Source organism: Drosophila miranda, chromosome 3 (genome assembly GCF_003369915.1).
Source record: "Drosophila miranda strain MSH22 chromosome 3, D.miranda_PacBio2.1, whole genome shotgun sequence".
In the NCBI taxonomy this organism is placed as follows: Eukaryota; Metazoa; Arthropoda; class Insecta; order Diptera; family Drosophilidae; genus Drosophila; species Drosophila miranda.
Genome location: NC_046676.1, coordinates 14,673,153 through 14,686,946, shown reverse-complemented (window position 1 = coordinate 14,686,946; position 13,794 = coordinate 14,673,153). Strand labels below are relative to the sequence as shown.

At 44.6% G+C, this 13,794-nt stretch overlaps 2 protein-coding genes and 1 non-coding gene across 5 annotated transcripts in view; 1 reads left to right on the top strand and 2 right to left on the bottom strand.

The window, feature by feature from the left end:
- LOC108159287 (matrix metalloproteinase-2) overlaps positions 1-13,794 on the bottom strand; it is a 77,169-nt gene that overhangs the window by 44,726 nt on the left and 18,649 nt on the right. For 2 of the 3 annotated variants that reach the window (XM_033391137.1, XM_017292450.2), the window contains exon 1: positions 3,402-4,172. The exons of the other annotated variant lie outside the window; for it this stretch is intronic. Coding sequence is in view for 1 of the 2 variants with exons in the window: in XM_017292450.2 (XP_017147939.1) it covers positions 3,402-3,406 (5 nt within the window). In the remaining variant the exon portion in view is untranslated. Of the gene's footprint in view, positions 1-3,401; positions 4,173-13,794 lie in introns of those variants that run through there. 3 annotated transcript variants of the gene reach the window in all.
- On the top strand, positions 1,898-2,483 carry LOC108159288. Its single transcript, XM_017292452.2, has 3 exons — positions 1,898-2,195; positions 2,248-2,335; positions 2,393-2,483. The coding sequence occupies exons 1-3, from the start codon at positions 2,006-2,008 to the stop codon at positions 2,415-2,417; spliced, it is 303 nt and encodes a 100-aa protein (XP_017147941.1). The 5' UTR covers positions 1,898-2,005; the 3' UTR covers positions 2,418-2,483.
- Trnam-cau lies at positions 7,337-7,408 on the bottom strand. The gene has a single exon. It is a non-coding gene; the product is annotated as a tRNA-Met (tRNA).

Genomic DNA, 13,794 nt, shown 5'->3' with positions numbered 1-13,794 from the left:
TTCTTTTTTTTTTTTTTGAGCCTTTGGTAATTTGAGTCTGTTAACGTTGCTCTTTTTTTTTTTTTTGGGCTGCTTTTTGGTTTTTGGACATGGACCTCAACCTCATCAGAGGCCAGGGGAAAAGGCAAAAAGCAAGAGGGAAAAAAGGAAATTTCCTTTTGTGGCTGCCTCATAACCTAGCCGGGGACTTAATTAAAACTAATTCCATTTAAATATTATATGGAACATTTTGCGGCAGCGACAAACGATTTTCACTTCCTTTTTGTTTAATTGAATTTTTGAGGCCAGTCTTTGTCTCTGTGGCAAAAATCAACGAAAAGATGCTCTCGTTTTTGTTTTTTTGGCTTAAAATCTTTGTAGAACTTGGGCTTTGTTTGTGTGCAGCCGCCGTAAACAAAGACAAAGTCACAAATTAACAGGGAATTGGGGGTGAGAGAGATAGAGACATTTTGGGATAAAAGTTTTAACTGGCGGCCCTGGCGGAGGGGGCTAATGGGGGATTACAACTGTAAGAACTTACCAGCCAATACCACTCTACGAGCGGTATGGGATCTTACCTTTCTCTGAATATTCTATTTCTAAAATTTAATTACATTATAAATATATTTTGTGGTAATATTTATAAATTATGCCATTTTAATATTTGCTTTGCGGCTTTAGAATACAAAAAAAAATATATATGTAGCAAATAATTGGAATTTTATAAAAACAAATTTGCATATATTTATTTATTTATGTAGCCATCAATGTTGGACATCAAATAGAGTCATCAAAATGCTTTGAATGGCTTCCAGACATTGGGAGGACTTTTAATTAATGCATTCCTCTATATCGTACGGAAATTAATTATTCGCCAATCAAAAAAACCCCAGCCAAAACCGATGTGAAGCACAAAAGAAAATAATTTTAGAAAAAAAAAAGAAAATCCACTCGGTTTGACAATTGAAAACTGATTGCAGGGATTGCGAGTGCGAGTGTGATAGAAAAAAAGTGCTCTATTTAAATATTTGCATTTCAATTGGTTATTTATATGTGTTGCATGCCCCTAATTGGCAGTTCAAAGACACACACAGAAGATACTGAATATCGAATCAAATCAAAGTTTGATTTGACAGCCAGACAGACATACAAAAATGATACTCTCCTCTCCTCTCCTCTCCTCTCCTCTCCTCTCCTCTCCGCCTGGATGGTGTTTTTCTTTCAGGCAAAGTTTCCGCCTTGAGAAGTGGCCTCAACTTTTGGCCTGGCCAATGCAGCAGAAACCATGGCATAAGTTCATATTCATGTTCCACCCTCTAGAGAGAGGGAGAGCGAGGCCCAACACCACCCCATCAATTTATCAATTAATACGACTAATGAGCAGGCGGACTGCTAGATCCCAGTGTCACTAAATGCAGGACAGGACCCTTCCCTGTGCAAAATTAATTAGGATTCGCTCGTCAACAAACTCTGACACCTAGCATAGCTATCACTATGCTGTATGTACACTCGTAAAGATGTATAGAGAGGCATTTTTGGTGACGTAGTCGCCGTCGCCGTCGTCTTCGTCGTCTAACGAGATTCCACCGCTTGGAAAATTGTTGTTGTGCCTTTAATTGACAATCAAAGCAAGTAATCAAATTTGCTGCTCGACATTTTTCATTAGAATTATTAGAATTATATAGTCAGAAGTTCCGACTGCAGCAGCAGCAGCAGCAGCGGCGGCCCCCCACGCAATGCGCCCACAGAACATTATTTATAGCGCCCATATCAAAGGCGTAAAATTGCGTGGACAAGAGACCTTTAATCAAGGAGCCCCCCTCTATCTTATCAGAAGGGGAGTAGATATGATGCATGGCCATGAGAATGGGAACTGAGAGAGAGAATTGAGAACAAAAAAATCCACATCTAAGCAGCATTTTCTGAAACACTCCGGAAAAACGAATCACAGTCCCAAAAATTTTGGGATATTTTCGTTGGTGCTTCTATTTTTGAAAATCTTAAATATAATCGAACATTCCGTGTGATGGCCGAATCGAATCTTATCTTTGAGGATACCTACTCCTCCAGCTCCAGTACTTCGGAAGACTCTGAGTATTCTATGGGTGAGGGGAGCTCTCAAAAGGATTCTGATGAATCTTTTACATCCACTGATATGAGTTCTTCGGAGGGGTCCATAGAAGACGATGGGCCAGCAGACGCAAAGCCAGGATGTGGTAAGCCGTAAACTAACGAATTTCTGCAAAATTAAACCTTTCCACTTCAAAGGATCAATCGATTCTAAAAATGGCAAATTTAGGCAAATTCTGGTGCGTTATTTGCTAATCTGTTTGCAAATTACGCTGCGAAATAAAAAGTAAGTACAGTCCTTTCTTGGCCTTCGATAACTATAGATACATATATCTATTTGCAGCATGCCCATTCCACATTCTTTTTAGACGACCAAAGGAATTTTTAAATATACATTTTTTGTGGGTTCTCAAACAAATAAATAATACATTTACTATTTGTGCAGCAATTTTCATATTCCTTAAGCCCTAATTTATTTTCCATAGATTTATTTCCTTTGTCCTTTGATGCACGCCCCAAAAACTATATTCACTCGTAATTTGAAGCGACGACTGGTCTTTCATTAAGTCGCTGTGCAAGTCCATTGGGACATTGGGAGGACTTTTAATTAATGCATTCCTCTATATCGTACGGAAATTAATTATTCGGCAATCAAAAAAACCCCAGCCAAAACCGATGTGAAGCACAAAAAAAAATCATTTTAGAAAAAAAAAAGAAAATTCACTCGGTTTGACAATTGAAAACTGATTGCAGGGATTGCGAGTGCGAGTGTGATAGAAAAAAAAGTGCTCTATTTAAATATTTGCATTTCAATTGGTTATTTGTATGTGTTGCATGCCCCTAATTGGCAGTTCGGACAACAACAAATTGTGGAATATAATTTCAAATTGATTGCTGGCAGATGCCAATGAGGCTAATGGCTGTAAAGGCGGAGTGGGGGTTCGAATGAGAATTGTGTAATTTATGAAGAGAGAATCTGCTAACTAGCTGAACCGCAGTAAATTAACACGGTAGTCCAGTGGCAGGGGCCAGGACTAGGACTGGGGCTAATTTGGCATAAAATATATGACTCCCCACCCAGATGGTGTCCATGTTGCAGCCAGGGAGGAAGAGAGAGAGAGAGAGAGAGACGGGATAATGCAATCTAATATTAATGCCTAAGCCGCTTGCATTTATTGGCATATAAATCACTTGGCCTGGCCACCAAATCACAGATACAAAAAAAAAACACAATCACTGGGCGAAAGAGTCGAGGCAGGAGCACTGGTTGAAGGGTGTTGAGTGATGGGATTGGGGGAAAAAAAAAAATGTTGAAGAAGGCTTAGAGGGAAGCCAAAGCCAACGGCACTTACCCCATCGTCTAGAGTGTCTCAGTGTCTCTGTCTGTCGCACTCATTAGGGCCCATCCTTTATGTTCGCTGCATTTGCTCCGCTTCTGCCACTGCCGCTGCTGATGCATTCTTCTTCCACTTTTTCGTGACTCTTTCATGTCAATTAATGCGACGCACTCTTCAAATATTAGCAGACATTATGTGCGCTGTCTTGACTGAGCCCTGGGGCTGCCTCTTCGAGCACTTCCGCCGAGCAACCATCCATCCATCCATCCATCCATCCAGTCGGCTAGGAGCTGGCACTGGCACTGTCACTGGCTTTGGCTGTGGCTGTGGCTGTGGCTCCATTCGCCTGGCTGTTTGCCCTGGGTCGCCGCACAATGAGCACACAAATGACTTGGAGCACTTCAGCCTGGCTTTTTGTTCTTTAATCGGGGGCATTATTACGATGCCTCTTCGTCTTCCATTCTGTCCTTCTGCCGCTTCTTCTGCTGTTGCTCAAGTGCCTGGGATTATGTGCTGACGTTGAATGCGCCGCTGATTCTGATTCAGAGGATTCGAGTGGCCTGGTGCTCTGCCGTTGGCTTCCTTCCTTCCTTCGTATGCACATTCTGACAGACAGACGGACAGCCAGACAGTTGAGTGTCAGTTGGAAGCGATGCGATCACAGGTTCACAGGGTGACAGTTGCTGCTGCTGCTTCTGCTGGCTGGATATTTGAACTTTCACCATCACCTCTTCGGTTCAGCTTTTTTTTCCTGTCTGTTGGGGCACCTGCACCGACCCTCGCTGGCCAGCGACTGAGCTCTGCGCCCGTTGTGCGTCCGTATTTCAATGAAACGCCGCTGGCTTTTGCCAGAGCTTTCCCCCGATCCAAAGCTTTCGGGGACAGCTTTGCGTTTCGAATGCGTATAAGAGAGGGCGTTCGGCTTGTGCGCAGGCGCATCCTTAACGGATTTCGGCTGTCGGATTGGCTTTCGCTTCGGCCTTTGCTCGGCTCTGGCATTTAACCTCGTCCTTCTGCTCCCCTGCTGCTGCTTGCTCTATAGGTTTTTCCGCACATATGAAAATTAAAAGCGCTTAACAACAATTAACAATTGGCCGAGGCGGCGGGCGGCGTTCGGCAGGCGGCAGTCGGCAAAAGAGAGGTGCCACCAGGGGCACTGCTGGCACGAGGGATAGGTGTGAAGCAAACACAATTTTCTGGACAAGGCATTAATCAAGACAGTTGTGACACTAAAACTCCGCCAGCAATTAATCAACAGGAAAGGAACCGTACCCAAAACAGAAGTTGCCTTCTGCATTAACTGATTGTTGTGCTGTTGGCCAGCAGCTCAAAGCCAGCCAAAACTTGTCAGTTTGAATAAAAGTTTAGTTCAAAGACACACACAGAAGATACTGAATATCGAATCAAATCAAAGTTTGATTTGACAGCCAGACAGACAGACAAAAATGATACTCTCCTCTCCTCTCCTCTCCACTCCGCCTGGATGGTGTTTTTCTTTCAGGCAAAGTTTCCGCCTTGAGAAGTGGCCTCAACTTTTGGCCTGGCCAATGCAGCAGAAACCATGGCATAAGTTCATATTCATGTTCCACCCTCTAGAGAGAGGGAGAGCGAGGCCCAACACCACCCCATCAATTTATCAATTAATACGACTAATGAGCAGGCGGACTGCTAGATCCCAGTGTCACTAAATGCAGGACAGGACCCTTCCCTGTGCAAAATTAATTAGGATTCGCTCGTCAACAAACTCTGACACCTAGCATAGCTATCACTATGCTGTATGTACACTCGTAAAGATGTATAGAGAGGCATCTTTGGTGACGTAGTCACCGTCGCCGTCGCCGTCGTCTTCGTCGTCTAACGAGATTCCACCGCTTGGAAAATTGTTGTTGTGCCTTTAATTGACAATCAAAGCAAGTAATCAAATTTGCTGCTCGACATTTTTCATTAGAATTATTAGAATTATATAGTCACAAGTTCCGACTGCAGCAGCAGCGGCAGCAGCGGCGGCCCCCCACGCAATGCGCCCACAGAACATTATTTATAGCGCCCATATCAAAGGCGTAAAATTGCGTGGACAAGAGACCTTTAATCAAGGAGCCCCCCTCTATCTTATAGAAGGGGAGTAGATATGATGCATGGCCATGAGAATGGTTTTCTGAGAACAGAGAATTGAGAACAAAAAAATCCACATCTAAGCAGCATTTTCTGAAACACTCTGGAAAAACGAATCACAGTCCCAAAAATTGTGTGATATTTTCGTTGGTGCTTCTATTTTTGAAAATCTTAAATATAATCGAACATTCCAAGTGATGGCCGAACCGAATCTTATCTTTGAGGATACCTACTCCTCCAGCTCCAGTACTTCGGAAGACTCTGAGTATTCTATGTCTGAGGGGAGCTCTCAAAAGGATTCTGATGAATCTTTTACATCCACTGATAGGAGTTCTCAAACAAATAAATAATACATTTACTATTTGTGCAGCAATTTTCATATTCCTTAAGCCCTAATTTATTTTCCATAGATTTATTTCCTTTGTCCTTTGATGCACGCCCCAAAAACTATATTCACTCGTAATTTGAAGCGACGACTGGTCTTTCATTAAGTCGCTGTGCAAATCCATGTCTGTGTCATTGAATAACTACAAATCATGCAGGAATCAAATGGGGGGAATGGGATATATTCTATGTCCTCCCCTTAGGGGGTTGGGGGCTGGGGGCTGGGCTTGTCATTTAATATCCGCAATTAAAGTGGTAATCAATCAAAATGAACAGGCGGAAAAACCTAAATGAATTAAAAGCAAACGAAAGAACAAAGCAAAGGATGAATGCACAGGACGAACCGAACCGAACCGAAACGGAATGGGAAGCGCCACAAACACAATAAACAGAACGAAGAGAAGAAAAAACCGAAGCGCAGCAAATGAACGGAAAAACGGGCCAAAAAGAAAAGGAAACCAACAAAAAAAAAGGCAACTGAACAAACAGCCAGAAACCAAAGAGGGAGAGAGAGAGAATGCACTGCGGGAATACTGCGGAGTGCCGGAGGCAAATAGCAGCGGAATTCTTAGCCATCCATAAAAACGTAAAAACGTAAAAACAAACACGTGAATATCCAAAGATTATAGAATAAACAAAAGACCAGAGGTAAGAGCCATTACCTTGATTGGCGGTGTCTTGGCCAACAAGTGATTGCCGCTAAGAACGCAACGAATGAGACAGTAAGACAAAAAATATATAAAACATATTCTCGACTTTTTCTCAGTGTATTCTCCAGTTGTATTTTCCGTTTCTCTCCCTCTCCCCGCCATCTACGGTTCCGAGATATCCAGGGTCCAGGGGCAGGCGATAAACAAGTGCCATACAAACAAAAATGGCAGCACTGGAACGCTGGAACCTATTGATGATTGAGCAGGACATTAATCTAACGAAATGCAGACAGCCCAGCCCATCGCAGCCCAGCCCCCCAGGACGAAACACTGACCAACTGTGAAAGTGTCAAATTTCAAGCCAAACATTGTTGCTGCTTCCTCCTCGTTCGGTGTCCGTCCGCGGCTACTACTGGCTGTGTCCGTGCCTGGTGCCACCGGCGTCTGGGGCCACGTAAGCAAACATAATTACGCCAATGCCAGTGGAGCACATACAAACACACACAGAGGTATATACTTATGATGTACATAATATAAGTATGTATCATATGCGTTATTCGGCAGGACATATGGAAGATATGCGTCAAAAGTCTCTTAAAATTCATTTCCCCCTTCGGGTGGAAAGCGGATAATACTGCTTGCACTGCTTTGGCTTACACATGAACTGCTTGGCGAGCAACAGCGAACTGCTTGATGGCTAAAATTGTTCCACTGATGCGTTTGTGTAACTCAAATAACTGTCTACTTATTTAAACCAAAACAAATAAAAGAAAAATAAATCCAATTGGCGACAACGAGCCCTCATAGCAGAGCAAGGTTTCGATCCTCGGACCTCTGGGTTATGGGCCCAGCACGCTTCCACTGCGCCACTCTGCTATATGTTCGGCCTTGAGCGAAGTTCCATATAAGACAAGCACATGAATGGGAGGAAACTCGACTCCCTTTCCGATAGAAATACAGATGATTATCAATATTTAATGGCCAAGAGCTGTGTCATTTTCAGAGGCCTAAAGTGTATTTTGTTACGGTGGATTCTCAGTACTTTTTAGTTCAAAATTCCTCTTAAAATTCGTTTCGGACTTAATGAACATTTTGCTTTGTAGGAAGAATTTTCTCTGCAATATCACAAAAGCAGACGAAATGCCATTGTGGATGCGATTGCATCTCCTGTTGCAACATCATCGCAATTTTGATGCGTTTGACACGTCTATAGGCCAGAGGCAGGAGTCAGAGTGGCAACCAGAGCAAGAGCAGAAACAGAAACAGGAAAAAGCCTATGGGTCACATGAAGATTCTTCTCATTAGCTGTCCATCACAAATTAGACGGCAAATTAGCACACAAAACTGATGCACTGACGTGGCTCGGTGCCACTGCTGGCTGGGGCTCGTCGAGTGTTGAGTTACCTCAAAAACTGCCGTTCTGCAACTGTGCAATATGCTGTTGCTGCTGCTGCTCCTCCTCGTAATGATTCTGTGGTGTTGGGGGCACGAAAACCAAAGGCCCGTTTTGGGCGGAACACGTCCAAACAGGCACTGTGCCCTTTGACATTATGGCTATGTCAACGTCATCATCGGGGACCGGATACCAAATGGGTTTTCAATGGATCCCTCACATACAGTAGCTCTGCTCCCGGCAATCTTTTGGCTCGAATTCGCAATCCGCCCGCAGTTTGGAAGCCGAACAGGAAGCTTATAAGAGAGGCCTATTCGAGTGGGGGACGGGCCTCTGCTTTTTCTCCTTCTCCTTGGCTGGTTATTAAATTTTGAAATGCTACACCTTGTGCGGTATCGGATTGCCCATTCGAGGAGGCGAGAGCCTAAGACAAAGGGCCACTCCACTCGCCCCCTGCATGCTATCGAAATTCATGCAAAATTCAAAGGCCCAAGAGCCAGCATAAGAAAATATGCCACATCATAAATTCTGTACACATTTACTATATGTATATATGTATACTGTGGCTGTGGCAATCCTTTCACGAGCACACAATCCCACACACACACACACAGACAGATGTTGACACAGTTTTCCTTGAGCTCAGCACAAAAATGTCTGTCTATTTTAATATGAACCCAAATTGGGGTTTTTTATTTATGCACGAGTTTAGTTTACAATACAGTTCGTACCTCGTACAGCTCTCGTGCCTCAAGGAACCGACACCAGACCTCCACCACCACCGCCACCACCACCACCACCGCCAGCACCACCTTTTTGTACCCTACTGTACTGCCATTTGTGTGTGGCATGGCTCTCCGTGTGGTCGTGTGGTCTGGGGCATACAAAATGCACAGACAATGGCCAAATGACTCAAAAAGCAACCAGAAAGTAAAACAGATACCGAAATTTTCAACTACAAAAAATATCATCATAAAAATCTCCAGCAGTTAAAATAATTGTCACAGTAATAAAGCGATTGCCATGCACAAAATTATATCTCATCCGCATACGAGAGGGTGGTTCAAAGAGTTCGCGGAGAGCAGCAGATCCATTTAGATGAAGGGCATCACACAAGGATCAATGCCTTTCCTTGATTTCTATTGAAATAGTGCTCATAGAACCATGGGGATAGCTGTTTTACAATCAATTCAATGGAAAATGGTCTTAAGAAAGAGCTCACGCGTCATGCGACAGCGCCCTTCGGATCGAATCTTATTCAAAAACTCTCTTTTTCAATAGATTCCTCTAGGTTTTTCTTTCTCTGAACTCCATCTGTTTCGCTGACTTTCTGGCATCTTCATCAGCGTCCTTGCATCTTCACGGACACCCGCCATCCGCATGGAGCTGCCCTCGGGTGCCCCTTGGCTGGGGAGTACGCTCCCGCCACGCTCCGCTTTCTGTGCTCCCTGTTTCTGGTTGCACTTGCTCCATTTTATAGCTGGCAAACATTATGGCCATGATTAATGGCAGATAATAATTTCGAGTGCCGAGCACTTGACAGCATACGAAAAGTCAGAAAACTATGGCCAATGGACGGCCATTAGCCACCCCGTCCGCAGCGAGCCACCCACCCACCGAAAATGAAGGACGGGAAGGGGCAACTCTGCAAATGACTGCTGGAAAATAAACAGCAACTGCAACTGCAACAGCAACAGCAACAGAAGCTGTGCTGTGCGAAGCATTAAACTATTGCCATGTTCTGTTTACGGCATTAAATGCTTCTCTCCCTCCCCCTCCGCCTCCCCCTCTTTGTACAGTATACCCCTCTCTGACACTCCCCGTTTCGACCTTCTCTTTCAGCCTTTCAGCACTCGTGTGATTTACTCCGCTTGCCGCATAAATTACGATGAGAAAAACTGTCTCGGCCGCGCGTTGATCAGCAAATTATTTTATGCAAGCAACAAGAAAAATATACCCAAAAAATGTTAAAGAAAATATAAACGGAATAAGCGGATTTTAAGGGGAAATAAATAGAAGGGGGAGCACATCTAGCATCCTCTTTCGGGGCAGTCGGAGGGTCAGGTCAGCCATTATCGTGACCACATGTTGGTTGCGCTGCCATCCAGTCAGAAAACCCAGCCGCCACAGCCACCAATTGATTTAGCATTGGATGACCCTTCCACAGCCACAGCCACAGCCACATCCACAGCCGCAGAGCTAAACTCCGGATACCCATCCGTCGCTGCCCCTCAACGGAAGTTCTGTGCTGTTTGCAGCAGCTGCAGCAAATGGCATTCAAATCTTGGTTGGGTTTTTGTCCTTCAAAGAGCTCTTGAATGCTGCACGGAAAATTCCATTTAAGTTCTTTAAATTCGAAATATAAATAGAAATTGGGAGCTTAAAGACAGCAAAATTCAGTCAATTTTTGGGGTGAAGTTTCGGGTTACTGCTGCTGCTGCTGCTGATGCCGGGACGCTTGTTAAAAGCTTCATCTGTTGTGTGGCAGAACGAGGGCCGAGACGGGAACGGGATGCCATGGCTGACGGACAAATAAGTGCATTCCTTCGGAACGGGGTGGGGCAGGGCGGGGCGGCATTCCTTTTGTGCGAGTCATAAAATTACTTTTTATCATTGTAACATGGACAGCTAGCATTCTGCCTCCTGATGTGGCACATACACCGACAAGTACGAGTATGAGTAGTTTTTATGACATTCGCCGCAAGGCGGCGACGCGCACGTTACTTCTTTATGTGGCATGCGACTAAAAGGATGCTGATGCTGTTACCACTTCCGCCTCCTCTCGACTCGACTCGACTCCTCTCGACTCGACTCGCTCCACTCTGTCTTGGCCTCTTGCCTCTTGTTGCATTGTATTAATGGCTCGCTTGCACGCTAATAAGCATAAACGGCAACCTCCTCAAGGAGTCTGCGCTTCGCTGCCATTCGAAGGATGTGCGTGTCGCCTTTGACTTCATTGTGCACTTTATTAATGTTATTAAAAATTCTAACAAATACCCAGCACTCCGGACATGGTCCAGGGAGAACTGCTGGCCGCCCGCCCATGCCAATGCACTGCGGTTTATTAATGCCACAAAAAGGGGCAATTAATGGGGGCAACAATGTGTGGCTCGAGGACTCACCGTGCTCGAGTATTTTTAAAGCCAGCTCCCGAGCATAAATAAACTCTGCCCCAAAAATGTACCTAAATTCACTCCCAAGTGAATTTTTCCTTTGGAATATTTGAAGAATTTTCACACAAAAAAAAAAACCGAAAATCCACTTCAAGTTGGGGGTCCGAGGGCCCAATTGCAACAGGTCTTGCTTGCCCCTCGGTTCTCGGTTTATTGACACCATTTTCCAGCTTTCCCAATTGTTTGCCCATGCATTAGGCGAGGAAATGGAACATTTCTGACAGAGAAAGGAAGTCGAAGTCGAGCCAGAAAGCCATTCTCTGGCGCAAATGTTGATTTTCTTCTTTCCCAAAAGCAATAACCTTTTGGGCTTTGAATCTGGTTAAAAGAACTTAATTAAGACAGCAAGTGGAAAGTGGAAAGTAGATAGGAGTTGCATCACATTGAAACGCAACAGTTGTAGGGGGAATGGGGGAAGGGAGAGGGGGCTGTGGCAACTTCATTTGCAGCCAAGTAAATGCCACATTACGGGGGAATGGCATCCGCTGTCCGGACACTGTACAACAATTGCCAATTTGGTTTAAATATTTGCGTCAAGTGCAAGTTTTTCGGTCACTTCCGTTGCGCTCCGTTGTTGCAGCTGCCACGCTGCCACGCTGCCTGCCACTGCTACCGGCCACTGCTGATGCTGTCGGTTGATTTGTGTCCCGAGTTCTCGTGGGGCGATTTCCACAGTTAATGTCTCAAGGAATGTGGCAAACTATGTTGCCAGGATGTTGTCACCCTCTTTGAGCGGGTGTGTGTGTTAGAGGAAAGCGAAAAACTGCTAGAAACCGACTTCCGCCACGAGAATTTCCATGCTGAGCGGAAATGGAAAAACACTTGCAGGCACAATCCCCATTTTGTTCTGACAAAACCACACCCTGCGCCCACCCTACGTTTGTGGCGCTGCAATTAACGGGAACACATGCAGCTAGGAGCCCAAAAGCAGGTCAATAACGTCCACGAACGACCCTCATCGATATACTATATATATTTGATGTTAACTCAATTTGATGCCAGCACCCACCGCTGTGATCCTTGGGGCTGGACCCCGATGCGTAATGCTTTAATTTAGTCACAATATTGTCCTTCCACTGCTTCCACGCCGCTCCTTGTCGGTCGCCATCCACTTAATAGCCAATTAAGGGTAGACGACGATACAAGAAATAATTAAATAGCCAGGCGCTGCATGGAGCTTTGCTCTTAAAGTGCCACCATGGCGTATGTGTAATCTCAGGGAGAGCGCGCGCTTTACGCTGCCGCCCGAAAGTATGCAACACAATCCGCCAGTTGCCCGTTGCCAGTGCCCCTTGAGCTATGCAAATTTAATTGGAAATTTCATAATGGGCTGCAGCTATATGCACGGACAGAATCTAAATAGCAGGAAACGCTTTCCACTTTTTCCCCACTACAGATGGATACATAGGATGCTCCTTTTCTCCCCAGCTACTGCTATTCTGATACCCAACAATCGAGGACTTTATGGGGTATATACAGAGGTATGCCTGCCTAGAAACTTGGATGTTTTCCGCCTTTGTAAGATGATTGAATAGCCCCCCAAAATATTAACAAAACAGACTGAAAAAATATGCAATTGCCATCGTGATTTACTATAAATAAGAGATTTATATGAGAATCAAACATATAGAACAGGAGAGTTTATATACGAATACAGGGTATCTGTGATTACAGAGACACCCGAATCGATTGCCCTGCTTCAGAGCTACTTTTACTCATTATCAAAGTGCAAAGTGGAAGGTCACTGGCTTAATATTTCAGGCGCAATTATGCAGCTGCGCATCAAAAACCAAATACAACACTAAAAAGTGACAGCTGCAATCAGAGCTGCGGACCTGCGGACCTGCGGAGCTACGGAGCTACGGAGCTGAAGATGCTTCATGCCTCATGCCCCCAACATCGTTTTTGGCTCATCATAAAATTCAATTTGGCGCAAAGTGTTTAATGAAAGCGTCAGCTTGGTTCCAGACCCCGCCGGACTCAGACTCGGACTCGGACTCGGAGTTGGAGTCGGAGTGGGAGTGGGACTACGGTCGCAGATTTCCAGCTAGGAGCAAACTTTTTCGCTGCACAGCAGGTCATCTCGAGGCCATTAACAATTCAGAGGGAATTTCGCAATGGCAGGAAAGAACCAGGCAACGAAAAAAACACCCAAGCACCCACCAACTGTGCGTGGAATGTGAGATTCAGAGGAAAAGCTCTGAATTGTTTTACATAAAAACACGCTTTAGACAGCAAATTATGCAATACAAGAAGACAAGGTTGGGAAAGTGCAATGGCTGTGATAAAAATTAACAAGCTACGCAACGTTTGAGTTTTGAATTAATTGAAAGCGCGTATGCGCGGACCCTCACAACAGAGAAAACAACCCCAGGCCCTCTCGCTCCGGTCGCCAGAGTTCTGTAAAATTATAAATTCGCATCTAAATGAATGCTGAAAAATTAATGAACTGCATGCAGTTTAATTGAAATGAACATTCATGGGGGAGAAAGCAGAGAAAATGGGGGAAAATTCACGTTGAAGAGTGCAGCAGAACCCTCAAAAGGAACGATGCTTTTCATAATGAATGCCGCGATTTAATCAGGCGAAAGTTCATACATTTCTTCTGTTTTTATACCCGATACTCAAAATGAGTATTGGGGTATATTAGATTTGTGGTAAAAGTGGATGTGTGTTACGTCCAGAAGGAATCGTTT